Genomic DNA, 20,079 nt, shown 5'->3' with positions numbered 1-20,079 from the left:
ATTGCCCGAAAGCTATAACAAACCCCTACGGCCAACATGTGTAGAGGCCGGTGCACACGACAACTTTTAAACCGAATACTGCGTTGGTTCAAACTTTGCATATCAAAATATTTCTGCGAATATTATATAAAGTTCGAAGATGTTGCTTATCGGTCCACTCATTCAGGTACCACCACCACAAAAGTTCAAAGCATTTCGCTAAAATGTTTCGCGCTATTTCAGTTGAACAGAGCAACTGATTTGGTCCAAACATTCGATCTCCTAATATTTGGTCCAAATGAAGTTTAACTTCGAAAATGGTCCATATCGTTTTGAATTAAGTGCAGCTTAGGATATGTTCTTCTTTTGGAAAATTATGTTTTGCGTGATATCATGTTTTTCGTGGACAAGTCCATGTTTCCTGATGTAGTAGTTCAAAAGCTCTAAGTTATGCGGTGACCAACTGAAATGTGGGCGCGAAATCTATCAAAAAATGACTCCCAAAATAAGATCCATTTTTAAAATGGACTATGTCGATCAGGTACCTCCTCCGCAAAGCTTTTGAGCTTTAATCAAAATAAATATTTTTGTCGGCAAGTTTATACTTCCAAAAGAAAAGAAAATCTAAATTTTCACCGAAGTTTCCAGAATTTTCTTCCGAATTCTGTCACAAAATTAAAATTTTTCACCGAATTTTCCGAGAATTTACTTTGGAATTCGGACCGAATTCGTCGTGAAACTCTTATATTTTTTAAGAATTTCTTTAGAAAATTCTTACCGAATTCGGTGACCACGTCCATACAACTTTCGTACCGAATTCGATACGAATTCTTCATCAGAATCGGAAATTTCTTCAGAAATGTTAGCTGGGATGAAGGGTTCTTTTATACCCTCCCTATGTACGTAGGACTTTTGGTATTGAAAGCCCCCCATACAAAATGACGCGTGGCGCGTCGTCGTTTTAAAGAATTTTTAAGATATTTGTCCCATTTTACCACCGAATTGGTTGTAATTTGGTATTTTGTGTCTCCAGAGGCCAAAAAATATTCCTACCAAAGTTGGTTTATATAGGTCCACGTTTTGGTATGGCCCCATATTTTATATTTTGAATGTATTAGTCCCATTTGGCAACAGAATCGGTTGAAACATTGTATTTTGTGTTTCCAGAGGCTAAGAAACATTTCTACCATAAAATGTTTATATAGGTCCACATTTTGATATAGCCGATATCTCCCGATTTTCGGTATTTTGGAGGTTTTGGCCTCATCATCCCACCGAGATGACTGAAATTTGGTATTTAGTTTTCGTTGGGGGGTATAGGTCCACGCCATCATATAGCCCCCATAGAACGGTACCTTCCGATTTTCGGTATTTTGAAGGTTGTGGCCACATTAATCCACCGAAATGGCTGAAATTTGTGGTGGAGGGTATAAAAAGTTCGGCCCGACCGAACTTAACGCTTTTCCTACTTGTTGTCATTGCTGTTGTCGTGCTAAAGAACAAGTGAAAAAGTATCAGTCGGCTTTGCCGACAGAGATATACCCTCAGCCTGTGTATCAGAGACTGGCTTTGAGTGCGATTGTGTATGATCGAACACTCATAACAAAAAACTAATTCAATTCAATCAGACCGTCGGCTGTAAATTGTTTATTCGAGTCGCTCACACAAACACAAAAAATGATGTGACCTAACTTGAATTGAATGAAGTTGGATGTTCACGTTCAAGTGGCTGGCTTGATTGCTTTGTTTACGAACTCATATTTGATTGCTACTAACGGGACGATCAGCCACAGCGAATGTTATTATTTTGATTTTTCCTTGTGAAGTGAGTGATCTGATCGCACTCAAACTCAGAATATTTATTCTGATTGAAATCACAACAGACGAAAATAGTATGTGTGTGTGTTAAAAAATGAGTTGCAGTGAATAATTGTATGAATGGTGGATATTTTCGATTTACAATATTTAAAATGTGTATGTAGGAAACAAAAAATTAATAAATTAGTAGAAATTAAATATATATAAAAAACAAAAAAATCGTTTATTTCATTTGGATTTGAGACAACAGTGGTTCTTATAAAAGTACAACAAACATTAATTTCAATAAAGTATCTACCTATATGATTTAAAAATTATGATTTAATAAATTAATTAATTCAAAATTAATTTCTTATGTTTCATATACGTATATGATACTATATACATACTACAGCAAATGCTATTTAAAGTAAATCTATATATATAAAAATGGTGTAAAAAAATGTATAGTAATTCATAAAATGAGAACGGCTAGGCCGATTTCTGTAAAATTTTTTGTCAGTTATTCGTATTTTCGAGGAGAAGGTCTTTACGGAAGAAAATTTTGGAAAATCTCTCTTGAAAAGTCGGAAAATTGGAAAAATCGAAAATTGAGTTTTTGTATGAAATTTTATTCCTTAATAGCGAGACGAAGTTCGCCGGGTCCGCTAGTATTTTATAAATATTATAAAAATATCAGTAAAGTCATTTGATAGGTTCAAATTTCCTATTAATTTTGCATTTCATGCAATGAGAATTCATAAACAAAAAACTAACTGCTATTTACCGAAATGTTAAAAAACAAGTAAGAAAAGAGTTAAGTTCGGCCGGGCCGAACTTTTTATACCCTCCACCACAAATTTCAGCCATTTCGGTGGATTAATGTGACCACAACCTTCAAAATACCGAAATTCGGAAGGTACCGTTCTATGGGGGCTATATGACGGCGTGGACCTATACCTAAAAATTACTGGGGGAAAGTTTTATAAGCCTAAAGAAGACTAAATACCAAATTTCAGCCATCTCGGTGTGATAATGAGGCTAAACCCTTCAAAATATCGAAAATCGGGAGATATCGTATTATGGGGGCTATATCAACACGTGGACCTATATAAAAATTTTATAGTAGAAATGTTTCTTAGTCTCTGGAAACACAAATACAAAGTAACAACCGACACTTTGGTCAAATGGGTCGGATACATTCAAAATATATTAAAATGACGCGTACTATAAAGGGGGCCTTATGTGGGGGCTATACCAAAACGTGGACCTATATAACCCATCTTTGGTAGGAATGTTTTCTGGCCTCTGAAGACACAAAGTACCAAATTACAACCAATTCCGCGGTCAAATGGGTCTAATACGTTCAAAATATACTAAAATGACGCGTACTTTATATGGTGCCTTATATGGGGGCTATACCAAAACGTGGACCTATATAACCCAACTTTGGTAGGAATATTTTTTGGCCTCTGGAGACACAAAGTACCAAATTACAACCAATTCGGTGGTAAAATGGGCCAAATATCTTAAAAATTCCTTAAAACGACGACGCGTCACGCGTCATTTTGTATGGGGGCTATACGAAAGCGTGGACCTACATAGCCCGCTTTCAATACCAAAAGTCCTACGTAAATATAACATATTTTCCCAAAATTTCATCAACCTACGTCAATCCGTTCGGACGCTAGAGTGATTTCCACAGACGGACAGACGGACAGACGGACGGACATGGCTATATCGATGTAGAATTGCACGCTGATCAAGAATATATATACTTTTTGGGGTCTACAATGATTATTTCGAGTAGTTACAAACGTAGTGACAAACTTAATATACCCCCATCCTATGGTGGAGGGTATAAAAAACACTGAGTTGAGCGAACACGTGAACAATCATTGAGCCAGAGCAAACTCGATTGAAAACGAAAATCAGATTTATGAACGTTTACCAACGAGTCATATGTTCGATCATCCCTTGTTACTGAACAAAACACACAACCACAAACGCTCACTTTGTGCGTGCGGATAAAACTCATCAAACCTGATCGTTTTGTTCGAGCCTATTTAAAAACAATCATTCTATGCAGATCAAACACAACAACGTTATGAACAAAAATCGAGTAAATGGACGAGTGTGATGAAACTTTTTGTGATCGAAGTCATTCTCTGCTGTGTATATTGAAACAATTTCCCAAAAAACTTATGTATTTAGGGGTTTTTTAAAATGTTGGGATGTTTGAACCGACAAAAATGTTGATTATGATTAAAGATCAAAAGTTTTGCGGAGGAGAAACTAAAAGGAATGGATCTACATTGACCATTATGGAAGTGGATCTCCAGCCACAACATATGGTGCCATAGGGGGTTTTCCACTCTTCGGGCTGTTTGCTCAAGAAGTATGGACTTACCCCTGAAAAAACTCTTACCATCGTAATTGAGGCAGTTAATACAGGTTGCTTCAACAAAAATCAATGTTATTCGAAAGCAGGTCTTAAAGTGAACTTATCTGAAATTTTGTGTGGGAGGTACCGGATGGAGTGGACAGATATAGTCCATATTTGAACCTGATTTATATCTAGTAAATATATAAGGATGTGTAAAGTATAGACCAATTCGGCAACTCCCTTCAAGAGTTACCGTACGAACAAATTTTCCGAACATTTTTGAACTTTTGTGGGGGATGTACCTGAAGAAGTGGACCGATATGGCTTATCTTGGAACTTAAACTATGTTTGGACAAAATAATACTAAGGCCAAATTTTGGACCGAAGATCCGTTCGAGGGTTATCTTGCACTCCAACCACCTTACGCGGTGTCAATGGGAGTTTTTGCAACTTTCAGGCTATTTTCTCAGGAAGTATGGACTTGCCCCTGATGAAACTGATACCGTCGTATGGGGGGCAGTGAAAAAAGTGGTTAAAACAAAAATCAAAGCGATTCGAGAGATGGCCCTAAACTGAACTTTTACGAAATTTTGTGTGGGAGGTACCCGAAGAAGTGGACCGATTAAGTCCATATTGAAATTTTACCTAAGTCTGGTACACATTTTACGATGGGCAATGTATGGACCAAATCGGTTACACCCTTCAAGATTTATCGTGCGCACAAGTTTTGCGACAATTTTTGAACCTTTGTGGGGGAGGTACCTGAAGGAGTGGACCCATATGACCCATCTTCGAACTTAAATCAAATATGGACAAAATATTTCGATACCCAAAATTTGAACCGAATCGATTGATCCGTTCGAGAGTTATCGTGCGCACAAGCCAGACAGACAGACGGACGGACATTGCTAGATCTACTCAAAATTGTCTGAAACGGATATCGTACAAACATACTTGGGGTCTAAAAAAATTATTTCGATGAGGCACATTTGTGGTCGTATCAAAGTGTAAATACCCTCTTTAGCCTAAAGGCTGAGGGTATAAAAATAACAACAATAACAGTAATTACTTAATTACTAGTTTAGGCCTTTGCCTATTATTAGTTTCGTCGTCGTTCGTTTTGTGTTCGAAGGGCAATAACAACAACACTGTTGTTTATGCTTTTGATTATGTTCTATTTGTATGCCAATTCGTACATACCCTGTAGGAAATGTCAATAGTGAATCTATACTGACTACTGACATTGTCAACAGTATTACTGACAAATTGTAGACAACTCATGAAATTATACCCTACACCACTATCTGGGGAGGGTATTATAAGTTGGTTTTGGCCAAAAAGTTTGCAACGCATCGAAATATTGGTCGTATATCCATACTTATATATACCAAAATTAATGTCTCGACGAGCTGAGTCGATCTGGCTATGGGTGTCCGTCCATCTGTCCATCTAAACCTTGTAATCACGCTGGTCTATTTAGAACTTTTTGGTAAATTTAAAAAGCAGATGCATAGTAGTACATTTAGATTAACGAAAAACAATGGATTTCAAATGTATACGTCAAATAAAGTTCACTGGATTTATTACAAGGTTGTATTTGAAGTATACGTAATAAAATTGACATTAGAAATGCAGTGGTTTTCAAAATCTTATCGTAGTATAATATAATGAAGTTATTTCATCACTACACTTTTGTTTAAATTGTATGTTTTAAAAAAAATAAAGTAAAAGTAAAGATTGTTGACAAAGTCACCATGATAGTAGACAAAGTGGTGACATGTCGACACTTGACCCCGGCATCCTACCGGGTACAGACACATCAGCAACTGTGGCTCTTTACATTGTTCTGTTTTGTGCGAATATTCTAACTTCTACGTTTTGATCGGTTTTTCTATTTTTCATGTGTTTCATTGTTATTTTGTTCCTTTATTTTGTGGCCTACAAAAAGGGGAATAAAACACATATGTTGTCAGTTTACAAATAACCACCCACTATCGGGAGCGAACAAATAAATTCGTGAATTTTTAATTCAAAAATAAAAGTGTTTTTATTTCATTTCGGGCACGAAATTATTACGACTTTCTGTGCGAACAGTAAAAAATAAAAGAAATTTAATGAGTAATAAGTTTTAGTTTTAACTGTGAATGCATTGCTGATGTTTATACCCTCTGCCTTTAGGCTAATGATGGTACAGTTGGTCAACATAATTCTTGCAAAACCAAAATTAAAAAATAATTACCAAATTTAAAATAAAACATCGTTTTATTGGTATAAATAAATAACATTATTACTACTTTTGTTAACAGTTTAGTTCTTACATATGTTTATTAATAAAATAAAATAAATAAAAATTTCACTAAAAATGTTCTTAAAATTAACAAAAAAGGAGAACAACTCATTAGTTGTACTGTCAACTAAAGAACTGCAAAATTCACAACTTATCAGTCTTACACGGTATTTGTCGAAAAGTTGGTTATAATATTTCGTATGCCAATATGGACTTAATCGGTCCACTTCTTTGGGTACCTCCCATACAACATTTCGGAAAAATTCACTTTAAGACCCGCTCTCGAATCACTTTGATTTTGGTTGAAGCAACTTGCGCCTCAAATACGACAGTAAAAGTTTTTTCAGGGGCAAGTCCATACTTCTTGAGAAAACTGCCCGAGAGTTGTAAAATCCCCTATGACACCATTTGTAGTGGCTGGAGTGCTCGAACCGAATACTTCGTTCGTCCACACTTTGGATATCGTAATATTTCCTCTAGATGAAATTCGAATGGGGTGCTTATAGGTCAAAATTTCGAAAATATTCGCTAAAATGGTACGCGCGATATCTCATAGACCTAGCAACCGATTTGGTTCAAACTTTGGATCTTCAAATATTGTCGAAACTTAATTCATGTTCAAATTTGGGACCTACCTGTCCAATCTTTGGGGTACTACCCACACAAATGTTCAACATTTTTGTTTGGTTAACGGTCTGTTCGAGGATACTTTGGTTTTCCTAATGGTCCTGGTTTTTCGTAGGATAGTATTGTAAAAAAGCCCTATCTATCGATATCTCCGCAAAATTTTGAGCTTTAATCCTATCCATATTTTTGTCGGTTCATAGGCCCAAAATTTTGAAAAGTTTTTTTTTGGGAAAAAAGTATTTCAATCCGCACCGACTGAGGGTATATCTCTGTCGTCAAAGCCGACTGATACTTTTTTACTTGTTTTTTTTTCAACACAAAACAAGGTCGTATGAGAAACTGTCCTGAGTACCTACTTATAGTCCAAAAACTGTCAAATTGTCCAAAAAAAATTCAAATGGCGCCTGGCAACACGCGGTGTTGCCTAGGCCAGATAGTTTTCGTACATCCCTCGTATATGGAGCTAGAACCAATTTTTTTAACTTGGTACTTTTTCGACAATTCTCCAAAAATTGGCATAGTTAGTAAAACACGACTTAAATTTTGAGGAATTGAAAAAAAAATCCAAAAAAGCATTTAAAAAAATTAATTTCAAGCACATTTTTTGCGTATAATTTGTACAAATTTTTATGTAAAGTAATTAAAATATTTTAGCTAAAACTTCTATTTCGAAAAAAAAAAAAATAATTTATCTTTTAAATTCTTTGTTATTTGCCTTGTAAAAAGTCACATCTACTTCAATTTTGCTTTCTTAAGTACCGTTATAAATTACAAAACCATTGTTGATATATTAAAATATGATATGTTTAGTAGGCCGGGGCGATTTGTATGGAAGGAAAAAAGTGTTATCGGGCGCCTGGAGTTTCTGATTCTTGGGATTGTACTGAGCAAAAAAGTCAACTAGACCATATGTCTACGGTGAAAATCGAGCCCCCGGATTTTGACTTGAAGTTTTTTGTCAGGGATTTTCGGATATTTTGGCAAATAACAACCAAACCACTGATATTTTCGATCCAACACAAAGACAACAATTGTAGCCAAGACAATAATAAAGAACTCTCTAGTACATCGCAAAAGCATTGGAACGCTCCTTCAGGCAGTTATGACCTCGAGAAGGTGCACATTTTTCGGAAAATATCGATAAATGACACTGTGCTACAAAATGGGACTCAAATTCAGTGGGTGGAAAATCCTTTTCGGAGATGAAAGCCCTTGGTGAGTGTACTAAGAACCCAAAAGGAAATTTTCACCATAGGTCAAGTTTCCGAGATATCGCGTGATTAATGGTTTAATTTTGGCCCCTTAATTTGCGAGAAAATAGCTTTATATCTCTGTTAAGCGTTATTGTAGCTTCATTTTGAGATTACATGTCTTCAGTCAAAACGAATGGTGAATCTTTTTGTAGAATATTTCATCCCTCTAACTCAATTCCTTCCATGTCCTTTTCGTCCTTTATTTTTTGAACCGTAGTAAAAGTACCACAAGATGAAATTTTACAGCATCCAAATATTCTACAAAAATGTTCTTCAGACGATTTTAGGTACGGTTCTCATCGATGACCAATCGATATTTCCCCGTTTTCATGGTCCTTTTTGACATTTGCCCGTATTTTGTTGAGAAAACCGTGTTTTGTTTTTATGTATATTCGTTATTGGTCTGTGGTGCATCTGAAATACTTACCATAAATAGCTCTTGTAATGACGAACACGATAATAACAAATTTTATTGAAGGATATATCCGGTTATCTAAACTTTTGAACCGGATATTCTGATATCAAAACCGATTTTGGAACCGGTTATAGGTAACCGATTAATCGTATATGTATATCATTGGAAAGCTAATAAAATGGTTAATCAAATGACAGCAGGTAGCTGATTACAACTTTCTTGGTTCCGATGCTAGAACAAAAAACCGCGTTCTTAAACCGATTTTTATGTAAAATATCACTGGGTTGACGTGGTTCAAACTTCTGAGTCATGGCGAAATTAATTCATTCTTGATGAACTTTAAGTGCATGATAACAAAACAACATAACACAAATTCATCTCACAATAACTCAGAAGTTTGACCTATGACATAACTGTCTTTCCAGATTTATAAAATATCATAATCGACTTTCATCGCCAAAAAGAATTTTTCAACCCAGTGATATTTTACATCAAAATCGGTTTAAAAAATCGGTTTTTTTTTGTTCTAGCTTCGGAACCAACAAAGTTGTAATCATGTAATCAGCTACTTGCTGTCATTTGATTGACCATTTTATTAGCTTTCCAATGATATACATATACGATTAATCGGTTACTTAAAACCGGTTCCAAAATCGGTTTTAATATTAGAATATCCGGTTCAAAAGTTTAGATAACCGGATCTATCCTTCAATAAAATTTGTTATTAACGTGTTCGTCATTACAAGAGCTATTTATGGTAAGTATTTCAGATGCACCACAGACCAATAACGAATATACATAAAAACAAAACACGGTTTTCTCAACAAAATACGGGCAAATGTCAAAAAGGACCATGAAAACGGGGAAATATCGATTGGTCATCAATGAGAACCGCACCTAAAATCTTCTGAAGAACATTTTTGTAGAATATTTGGATGCTGTAAAATCTCATCTTGTGGTACTTTTACTACGGTTCAAAAAATAAAGGACGAAAAGGACATGGAAGGAATTGAGTTAGAGGGATGAAATATTCTACAAAAAATTCACCATTCGATTTGACTGAAGACATGTAATCTCAAAATGAAGCTACAATAACGCTTAACAGAGATATAAAGCTATTTTCTCGCAAATTAAGGGGCCAAAATTAAACCATTAATCACGCGATATTTCGGAAACTTGACCTATGGTGAAAATTTCCTTTTGGGTTCTTAGTACACTCACCAAGGGCTTTCATCTCCGAAAAGGATTTTCCACCCACTGAATTTGAGTCCCATTTTGTAGCACAGTGTCATTTATCGATATTTTCCGAAAAATGTGCACCTTCTCGAGGTCATAACTGCCTGAAGGAGCGTTCCAATGCTTTTGCGATGTACTAGAGAGTTCTTTATTATTGTCTTGGCTACAATTATTGTCTTTGTGTTGGATCGAAAATATCAGTGGTTTGGTTGTTATTTGCCAAAATATCCGAAAATCCCTGAAAAAAAACTTCAAGTCAAAATCCGGGGGCTCGATTTTCACCGTAGACATATGGTCTAGTTGACTTTTTTGCTCAGTACAATCCCAAGAATCAGAAACTCCAGGCGCCCGTGATGGTTTTCAAATCGCCCCACTCTAATGTTTAGAGATAATTTGCTGAATTGTCACTGAAACTTGTTGATATCGGTTTTTCAATTTTTGTCGCAGGTTGCGACCACAGTACGTTGGTAAAAAGTAGTGTAATACCCCGAAACATTGGTCGTTTTTTCTTTGGTCACCGAAAACAATTTCTAAATGTCTTTTGATATTATGAGCTTTTCTTAATACATATTTTTAATTTTTTGAAGAAATATGTATGCCCAGTCAGTCTATCTATACATTATAAAATACAGAAAATAACACCTAGCGTTTCCAGTAACGACGGTATGTATGTATGATATATATACAGTCTGTCGCAAAAGTTTGTATACACCGTTCAAACCAAAATGTATTAGGGATAAATATCACTATAACTTATTGAAAACAAGAAACAATTAGTTTTATTTGATAGACAAGAAGGTTGTCTTCCGTAATAACAATTAAAAGTGCGCAATATTTGCATACATTAGCAAATGTACGGTTCGAATCCCAAAAATACCAAAATTTATGTCGCAAAAGTTAGTATACAAAGGAGAATTCTCGTGAAACTGTGTAAAAAATTCTTGATATTTTTGAACAAAATGAAACTAAATCTGTACTTAAGATCATAAAGAGTATATTAATTGGTTTTAATGATAGTTATAGTACTTTTAGTGACAAGTCTAACGTACACTGGATCGTAAAATCCACAAAAGTTGGTCATCTACAAATACAACAAATGTAGCGACAAAATTCAGAGTGTTATGTCCTGTTTATGAATTCAAAAGCGATGGAATGCTCAGAAAAGCTCTAAAGCTTCAATAAGGGGTGGTCTGGATCGAGTTTCGACTTGTCCTGTTTGAGAAAAACTGGAATTTCTTCAAGGAAACCCATACTTTTGAGGCCATTGTCCTTTTGAAACATGTAATAATCCTTAATCCTTACATATGTGGACTTTCCTTTTGAGTTAATTGTCTCACAAATGTTGTCCCTTTTCATATTCCGTATCGGACATTCTTCTCGTGTCCCTAGTGTCGAATGTACTACTAATGTCTAATGAACTACTTCTAACTGATCCATTTAGTTGTACTTTGGTCCTAAGTGAAGCGAACACAGCTTTTCAGGACGCTTTTGCACAATCCATGCGTTATAACAGCAGAGAAAGCTCTGTATTAAAATTTTAAATTAGCTATCTGTTTTCTGTGGTGGTGGAGTGTCACTGTAGGTCTTACACCAGAACTTGAGGTTCTCCTACTTTTTATTTTTGGTGGGAATTTGAAAAGGAACATAATTTGTGAGAAAGTTAACTCAAAAGGAAAGTCCTTATGTGTAAGGATTATGGATTATTACATGTTTTAAAAGGACAACGGCCTCAAAAGGATGTTTTTCCTTCATGAAATTCCCGTTTTTTCAAAAAGGACCAGTCGAAACTCGTTCTTTTAGAGCTTTAGAGCTTTTCTGAGCATTTCATGGCTTTAAAATTCATAAACAGGACATAACACTCTGAATTTTGTCGCTACAGTTGTTATATTTGTAAATGACCAACTTTTGTGGATTTTACGATCCAGTGTACGTTGGACTTGTCACTATAAGTACTATAAGTGCCATTAAAACCAATTAATGTACTCTTTATGATCTTAAGTACAGATTTAGTTTCATTTTGTTCAAAAATATCAAGAATTTTTTACACAGAGGATTCTCCGTTGTATACTAACTTTTGTGACATAAATTTTGGTCTATTTGGGATTCGAACCGTATATTTGCTAATGTATGCAAATATTGCGCACTTTTGTTATTACTGAAGACAACCTTCGCGTCTCTCAAATAAAACTAATTGTTTGTTGTTTTCAGTAAGTTATTGTGTTTTTTATCCCTAATACATACATTTTGGTTTCAACGGTGTATACTAACTTTTGCGACAGACTGTATATAGGTCTGTCTGTTTACCCTAAAAGTTGTAACAATTTGTACCAATTGTTGCTGTAAGTCGTCTGTTAATACAAAAAGTCACCAAAAGAGAGCGATTCGAGAGAGACATTTTGACAGTTCTTTTGCTGAGAGTTTGCAAATTCTTGCTGGATAAAATTCTTCTAGCAAGAACTTGTAACTCTTCTTCTTCTTGAAAATAATCAATCATCTGTTTTCAATTTTTCGTTGATTTATGTTTGTGAAAATTAAAAACAATTTTATTGCGGAAATAGCAAGTCTAATTGTATTATTTTTTGTAGAACAAAGTTGCAAAGTGGAAAAATCCATTTTTGGGTCATATTCTTTTTTTATTTTTAATAAAATACAACATTTTTGCTACCTTTGGTTCCTTCATTGGCGGACAAATTGTTCTGTTTTGGCAAGTCGGCTGATTGCTTGCTGGTTTTTGCTGGGGAGGTGTCTGTTTACTTTTTACATTTTTTTGCAAAAGAGAATAAAAACTCCTTACTCTCTGAGGAAGTTCTTGCCGGACAGTTCTTGGCATAAAAGTAACCAGACAGACTTTATATCTGGTCTGTTATCCTGTTCATGCAATATCGAAGGTAGTATGCTGGTCGCAGTATGTCTCATGACGATTTTGCGTAATCAGTTCACGCACGCAATTTTTTCTACGTTTTTCACGGCCTTCGTTTTTGAGCTTACGTCGGTCTCGATTGAATTCATTAAATCAGTATTCGCAATGCTATAGGATGCTGCTCCATTGCCATACAAAGATTTAATTTCATCGATGCACTCTTGCCACGTCGAAAGTTGTAGAAAATGGTCGTACAAAAACTTTCACAAGTAAATTCCATTTTTTTGTTTTTTTGCAAATTGATTTTTTCGAGATATTTTAGTTAGTTTGTCTATTAAAATACAGTGCACTTGAGGTCGTTAGTTTGAGTCAGATTACGGGATGTAGTTTAGGCTGTAAACTGATAAGCATGTGTAGCTAGCTAATGGTTTGCCAAGTGTGAGATAATTTTGTTTATGACCTCTTCATAAAATTTATGGCAGATATGTTCGTAGTTTGGTTACGCCAAATTGTAATACTTACTTCTTAAAATTATTTTTACATTAAACAAATTAGTGGATTACAAACGCTGCTTGTAGAAACAAGTGTTTTTCTTTTAATTGAATTAAACTGAAATTAATCAAAATTTAGAAAGTGCAAAATCGTTTGTGAAACTTCTGAAAATATTTTATTGAATTCACCTTTGGAACATCTAAAACCCATTGAAGAAAAACATGATAAAAGGCAATCCCATCGAATTCTATAAAAATAAAATCAATATTCGTAAAGTTATTGAAGAACAGAAATTACACGACACCGATGAAGCATTGTTTGTGTGTGATTTAGATGATCTTCGGAAGAAATATGAAATTTGGAATCAGCTAATGCCGAGAGTAAAACCTCACTATGGTAATAATACAAATTCTACCTCAATCCAATATTTTCCATTTTTGAATAATTTCTTAAAAAAAAAAATCTAATCCATTTTCCTATTTCAGCTGTAAAATGCAATGATGATCCGGTGGTTATTAAGACCTTAGCAGATTTGGGTGCCAATTTTGATTGTGCTTCAATGGGTGAAATAGAACTAGTTCTGGCTGAAAATGTTCAATCGGATCGAATTATATTTGCTCAACCCTGTAAACCGTTGACGCATTTGGCGTATGCCAAGAAAATGGGTGTTCAAACAAGTACCGTCGATTCGGAATATGAAATTGTGAAGCTACATCGTTATTTCCCAGAGTCCAAGTAGGTATTTCCTGTGAAAATAACCTTCATTATTTGCTTATGAAAATCAATCTTAATATTTCTTTAGTCTGATAATACGCATACGTTGTGATGCCACCGATGTAAAATTGTCGTTTGGTGAAAAATTCGGTTGTGACGCTCAGTCAGAGGCTCCGGCTCTAATGATATTGGCCAAGGAATTGAATTTGAATGTAAGTACCAAATTCCTCCGCTAAGGTCATCTAGGTGGATCAGTGTGTGTGTGCATTATGTTCCATTATGTTCAACATAGATCCATGTTTTAGTATACACGCAGAAAAATATATGTTAGAAATATGTTTGGAACCAAACAAATATTTGTTTGGGACTGATTGCCAACAAATATATGTTTGCTGCAAGATATGTTTGGGAAATATGTTAGAGAGCCGTGTAGTATCCATATAAAGATAACTCCCGATTTTTCCGTATTTTGCGGCTTTTAGATAATTTTTTTTAGACCGATCTACCAGTATTTTCACATTTGAAGTTCCCAGTAGTCACAAAATATCTCCACAAAAAATTGTCAACATACGTCTATTTGTTGGTATACCCCCATATAACTGTTCCTCCCGATTTTCGGCATTTTGAGGATTTTAGCTAAAATTTTTAACCGAACTAGCTGTAATTTGACATTTCAGGTTTTCAGTGGTCACAAAATATATCTACCAAAAATTATCAACATTGGTTCACGTTTTGGTATTGACCCCATATATAGCTACAATTTTTACCCGAACTAGCTGTAATTTGACATTTGAGTTTCTCTCTGATCACGAAACATCCCTACTACAAAATCGTAAACATAGGTCCATATTTTGGTATAACCCCCATATAACGGAACCTCCCGATTTTCGGTATTTTGAGGATTTTAGCTAAAAATGTTAACCGAACCAGCTGTAATTTGACATTTGAGGTTCTCAGAGGTTACGAAACTTCCTCACTAAAAATCCTCAACAGAGGTCCATGTTTTGGTATAGCCCCCATATAACGGTACCTCCTGATTTTCGGAATTTTCATGATTTTAGCTACAATTTTGAAGCGAACTAGCTGTAATTTTACATTTGTTCTCAGTGGTCACCAAACTTTTTGACTAAAAATCGTCAACATGGGTCCGTGGTTTGGTATAGTCCTCACATATCGGTGCCTTCCGATTTTCAGTATTTTGAGGGTTTTAGCTACAAATTTTAACCGAACTAGCTGTAATTTTACATTTGAGGTTCTCTGTGGTCATGAAACTTCTCCAGCCAAAAATCGCCAACGTAGGTCCATGTTTTGATATAGCCCCCATATTACGGTACCTCCCGATTTTCTGCATTTTGAGGAATTTATCTACAATTTTTAACCGAACTAGCTGTAATTTGACATAATTTTTAAAAAAATCGTAAACATAGGTCCATATTTTGGTATAACCCCATATAACGGAACCTCCCGATTTTCGGTATTTTGAGGAATTTAGCTAAAAATGTTAACCGAACTAGCTGTAATTTGACATTTGAGGTTCTCAGAGGTTACGAAACTTCCTCACTAAAAATCCTCAACAGATGTCCATGTTTTGGTATAGCCCCCATATAACGGTACCTCCCGATTTTCGGAATTTTCATGATTTTAGCTACAATTTTGAATCGAACTAGCTGTAATTCGACATTTTAAGTTCTCAGTGGTCACCAAACTTTTTGACTAAAAATCGTCAACATGGGTCCGTGGTTTGGTATAGTCCTCACATATCGGTACCTTCCGATTTTCAGTATTTTGAGGGTTTTAGCTAGAAATTTTAACCGAACTAGCTGTAATTTTACATTTGAGGTTCTCTGTGGTCATGAAACTTCTCCACCCAAAAATCGCCAACGTAGGTCCATGTTTTGATATAGTCCCCATATTACTGTACCTACCGATTTTCTGCATTTTGAGGAATTCATCTACTATTTTTAACCGAACTAGCTGTAATTTGACATAATTTTTAAAAAATCGTAAACATAGGTCCATATTATGGTATAACCCCATATAACGGAACCTCCCGATTTTCGGTATTTTGAGGATTTTAGCTAAAAATGTGAACCGAACTAGCTGTAATTTGACATTTGAGGTTCTCAGATGTCAAATTAAATCGTCAACATGGGTCCGTGGTTTGGTATAGTCCTCACATATCGGTACCTTCCGATTTTCAGTATTTTGAGGGTTTTAGCTACAAATTTTAACCGAACTAGCTGTAATTTTACATTTGAGGTTCTCTGTGGTCATGAAACTTCTCCACCCAAAAATCGCCAACGTAGGTCCATGTTTTGATATAGCCCCCATATTACTGTACCTACCGATTTTCTGCATTTTGAGGAATTCATCTACAATTTTTAACCGAACTAGCTGTAATTTGACATAATTTTTAAAAAATCGTAAACATAGGTCCATATTTTGGTATAACCCCATATAACGGAACCTCCCGATTTTCGGTATTTTGAGGATTTTAGCTACAATTTTGAAGCGAACTAGATGTAATTTGACATTTGAAGTTCTCAGTGGTCACCAAACGTTTTGACTAAAAATCGTCAACATGGGTCCGTGGTTTGGTATAGTCCTCACATATCGGTACCTTCCGATTTTCAGTATTTTGAGGGTTTTAGCTACAAATTTTAACCGAACTAGCTGTAATTTTACATTTGAGGTTATCTGTGGTCATGAAACTTCTCCACCCAAAAATCGCCAACGTAGGTCCATGTTTTGATATAGCCCCCATATTACGGTACCTACCGATTTTCTGCATTTTGAGGAATTTATCTACAATTTTTAACCGAACTAGCTGTAATTTGACATTTAAGGTTCCCAGTGCACAGTGCGAAATATGAGCACTTTAGCGGAACTTTGCTAATAACTTTTAAAGGAAAAGGTGTAGATTCCTAAAATTTTGCACAAATGTTTCTTATATTAGTGGACAGTGTGGGGCTCAAATTGGGCCACATAGACCCGCGGTTTCCTGTAGCGCTCGTGTAACGGTGGCGGCCGTTTTTACGTTTTACATTCATTTTTCAATCGATTTTGATGCAAATTGGTATATTGAGTTTTCAGCGGATAGAAAACTTATGTACAAAATATTTTCAATATAGGTTCGCGTTTTGGAATAGCCCCCACATGCCGGGTTCCCTCATTTTGCGTATTTTAAAGGTTATAGACAAAAATTGCAGCCGATTTCGATGCAAAGGTAAATTTTAAGATGTTAGCGAATAAAAAACCTCCTCACACAAAAGCTGTCAACATAGGTCCACATCTGGGTGAAGCCCCACAACCCTACACATCTATTAGGGAGTAAAATGTCAATATCTTTTGTTTTCATTTGTATCTATAATGTTTATTGGTCCATTCAGCAGGTCTGTACCATTAATTTTATTAATAATGTCTTTCAGATCAAGTTCAGGTTTGCACTGCATTACAATTGTTAACGTATTTTGGTATTTGCACCGCAGCATCTAAATATGTTGCACTATATGTAAATCACCAACATTAAGAGGTGAAAACTATGAAAAACTGCGAGAGGTTTCTTAATTTTACAGAAATCATCATTGTTAGAATTAGTGAGTCCATTTCTTCAAAACACAGTCAACAATAGCGTTCATTGTCGCGTTTACCTTCCACTTTTGGAAAATGCAACTGAATGAAATTCCCGAAGTCTTTTTAGAAAATCTTGAATATCTCCAAAGACCGCGCGATACCGCACCAGTTTTATAGCTTTGCGAACAGAGGAGAATCCAATCTTTCAGATTATATATATCTTAACACGTGAATGTACGCAATTCAGTTTTGAAATGACCACGGAAAATAAAAAATTACAATTTTGAAAACTTCAAAAAATCACTTCTTTCCGACTAAAATTGCACAAAAACATTTTTAAAGTGTAAAATATCATAATTATTTTGTAAAATATTAAGAAAAATAAATCATGGCATACTGACTTACCATTTGTCAGCGCCACTCCATTTTTTTAATGAATAAAAAATACATTTCTTACCAAAAAAAAATTATTAAACAAAAGTGCAACTTTAAGTGCATTTTTTAGTCGTTTCGTGGAGTAAATCGGCAAACTGAGTATGGACCATTTGCAGTGGAGTACTTAGATAACGAATTCAATAAAACTTTAATTAATTTCATGTACTTTGAAAATCCCTTAAAGTTCCACTAAACTCCCCAAATTCGCACTGTGCAGTGGTCACAAAACTTCTTCACTAAAAATCGTCAACATAGGTCCACGTTTTGGTATAGCGCCCATTTTACAGAACCTCCCGATTTTCGGTATTTTGAGGATTTTAGCTACAATTTTTAACCGAACTGATGTAATTTGACATTTGAGGTTCTCTGTGGTTACGAGTATAACGGACTCTGAAGTAGAATGGACCATTAAATCTTTGAGGGACAAAAAAGCAACTGGGGCTGATGAGATACCTTCAGAAGTATTAAAACTCATTTATGGAAATAACCTACAACTATTTACCAATCTTTTCAATCATATATATGACACAGAACGATTTCCACAAGACTGGCTGAAGTCCACGTTTATAGCAATACCGAAGAGGAGCCATGCCAAACGATGCAGTGACTATAGACTCAGAAGCCTTATGAGTCATGCATTAAAGATATTCCTTAAAGTAATTCATAATAGGATATATGAACAATGCGAGAAATCAATGGGAGATACACAATTCGGATTTAAGGAAGGAAAAGGCACACGAGAAGCTTTGTTTTGTATCCAAGTTCTTATACAAAAATGTCGGGAAGTTCAGAAAGGCGTATTCATATGCTTCATCGACTACAAAAAAGCGTTTGACACGGTACAACACGATAAGCTGATCGAAATAATGAAGTCTATTGGAATAGAAGACAAAGAAATAAGATGCATAAAAAGTTTATACTGGCATCAAACTGCCCAAATTTATGTCAACGGAGATAAAACAGAAAAAATAATTATATCCAAAGGAGTTCGACAACGACGCAATCCCACGGCAGCGGGTTCTTTCGTACCGGATTGACCCGGAACAAAACAAAGTCATCGTTCCGGCCAGCGGCTGCCACCTCAGTGTACATATGTTTGTATTTGTTTCGACGGGTGGAAGCGAATCGTACAGGCCGATTTCGCTTTTGTCGCCCGTAGAAAAGACCCTTGAGGCCTTAGTCCTCCCCAGTATCAGAAATAGCTATTAAGTTGCCGATCATCAGCATGGATTCCGTAAGCAGCACAGCACGACAACGGCTCTGCACGCCATTACCACACATATTTGTCAAGGACTCAACCAGAGACGGCGTGGGATAGAACAGTGATTGTGGCGCTTGACTTATCAAAAGCTTTTGATACAGTCAGGCACTCCACGCTGTTTAAGGACATTGAGCAGACAACCCTCCGGCCAAGCTTGAAACGTTGGATAGTCAATTATATGTGTGGACGCCAGTCGTACGTGGAATTAAGGAACAAGAAGTCCAAACCCCGTAGTGTGAAACAGGGAGTTCCCCAAGGTGGGGTGATATCTCCGGAACTGTTTAACCTCTACATCTCCTTATTTCGCCCACTCCAGACGGCATCGAGATCGTAACGTATGCGGATGATTGCGCGATCCTGGCGTTGGGTACCTATACTGATGACATCTGTGAGAGACTGAACAACTATTTAGCCGATCTTACCACCTTTTCAACGTGAGGAATATGCAGATATTCGCCACTAAATCTACGGCCACTCTGTTCGCCACATGGACGGCGCAGTATAGAAGATGGTAGCAGAATTCCGACCACAAACTGCCCCAAACTTTTAGGGGTCACATTCGACACTACTTTCCAGCCGGGCGCGCACGCCACAGCTATCTGCGACAAACTGAAAAGTAGGAAAAAGGTCCTCGAGTCCCTAGCCGGCAGCACTTGGGGTGCAGATAAAGAAACCTTGTTGACCACATATAACGCGATAGGTCGGTCTGTGGTAAGCTATGCGGCGCCAGTCTGGTCCCCGAGATTATGTGATACGAATTGGAA

At 35.9% G+C, this 20,079-nt stretch overlaps 1 protein-coding gene across 1 annotated transcript in view; it reads left to right on the top strand.

The window, feature by feature from the left end:
- The first annotated feature begins 13,475 nt into the window (after positions 1-13,475).
- LOC141406415 (ornithine decarboxylase 1-like) overlaps positions 13,476-20,079 on the top strand; it is a 32,630-nt gene continuing 26,026 nt past the window's right edge. The window contains exons 1-3 of the mRNA XM_073991774.1: positions 13,476-13,728; positions 13,818-14,067; positions 14,135-14,258. Of these exons, the coding sequence (XP_073847875.1) occupies positions 13,554-13,728; positions 13,818-14,067; positions 14,135-14,258 (549 nt within the window). The 5' untranslated portion in view covers positions 13,476-13,553. The remainder of the gene's footprint in view (positions 13,729-13,817; positions 14,068-14,134; positions 14,259-20,079) is intronic.

Source organism: Musca autumnalis, unplaced genomic scaffold, assembly GCF_047663935.1.
Source record: "Musca autumnalis isolate F117 unplaced genomic scaffold, ASM4766393v1 scaffold_5, whole genome shotgun sequence".
Taxonomy (NCBI): Eukaryota; Metazoa; Arthropoda; class Insecta; order Diptera; family Muscidae; genus Musca; species Musca autumnalis.
Note: the sequence above shows the minus strand (reverse complement) of the source record. Positions and strands in the feature narration are given on the sequence as shown.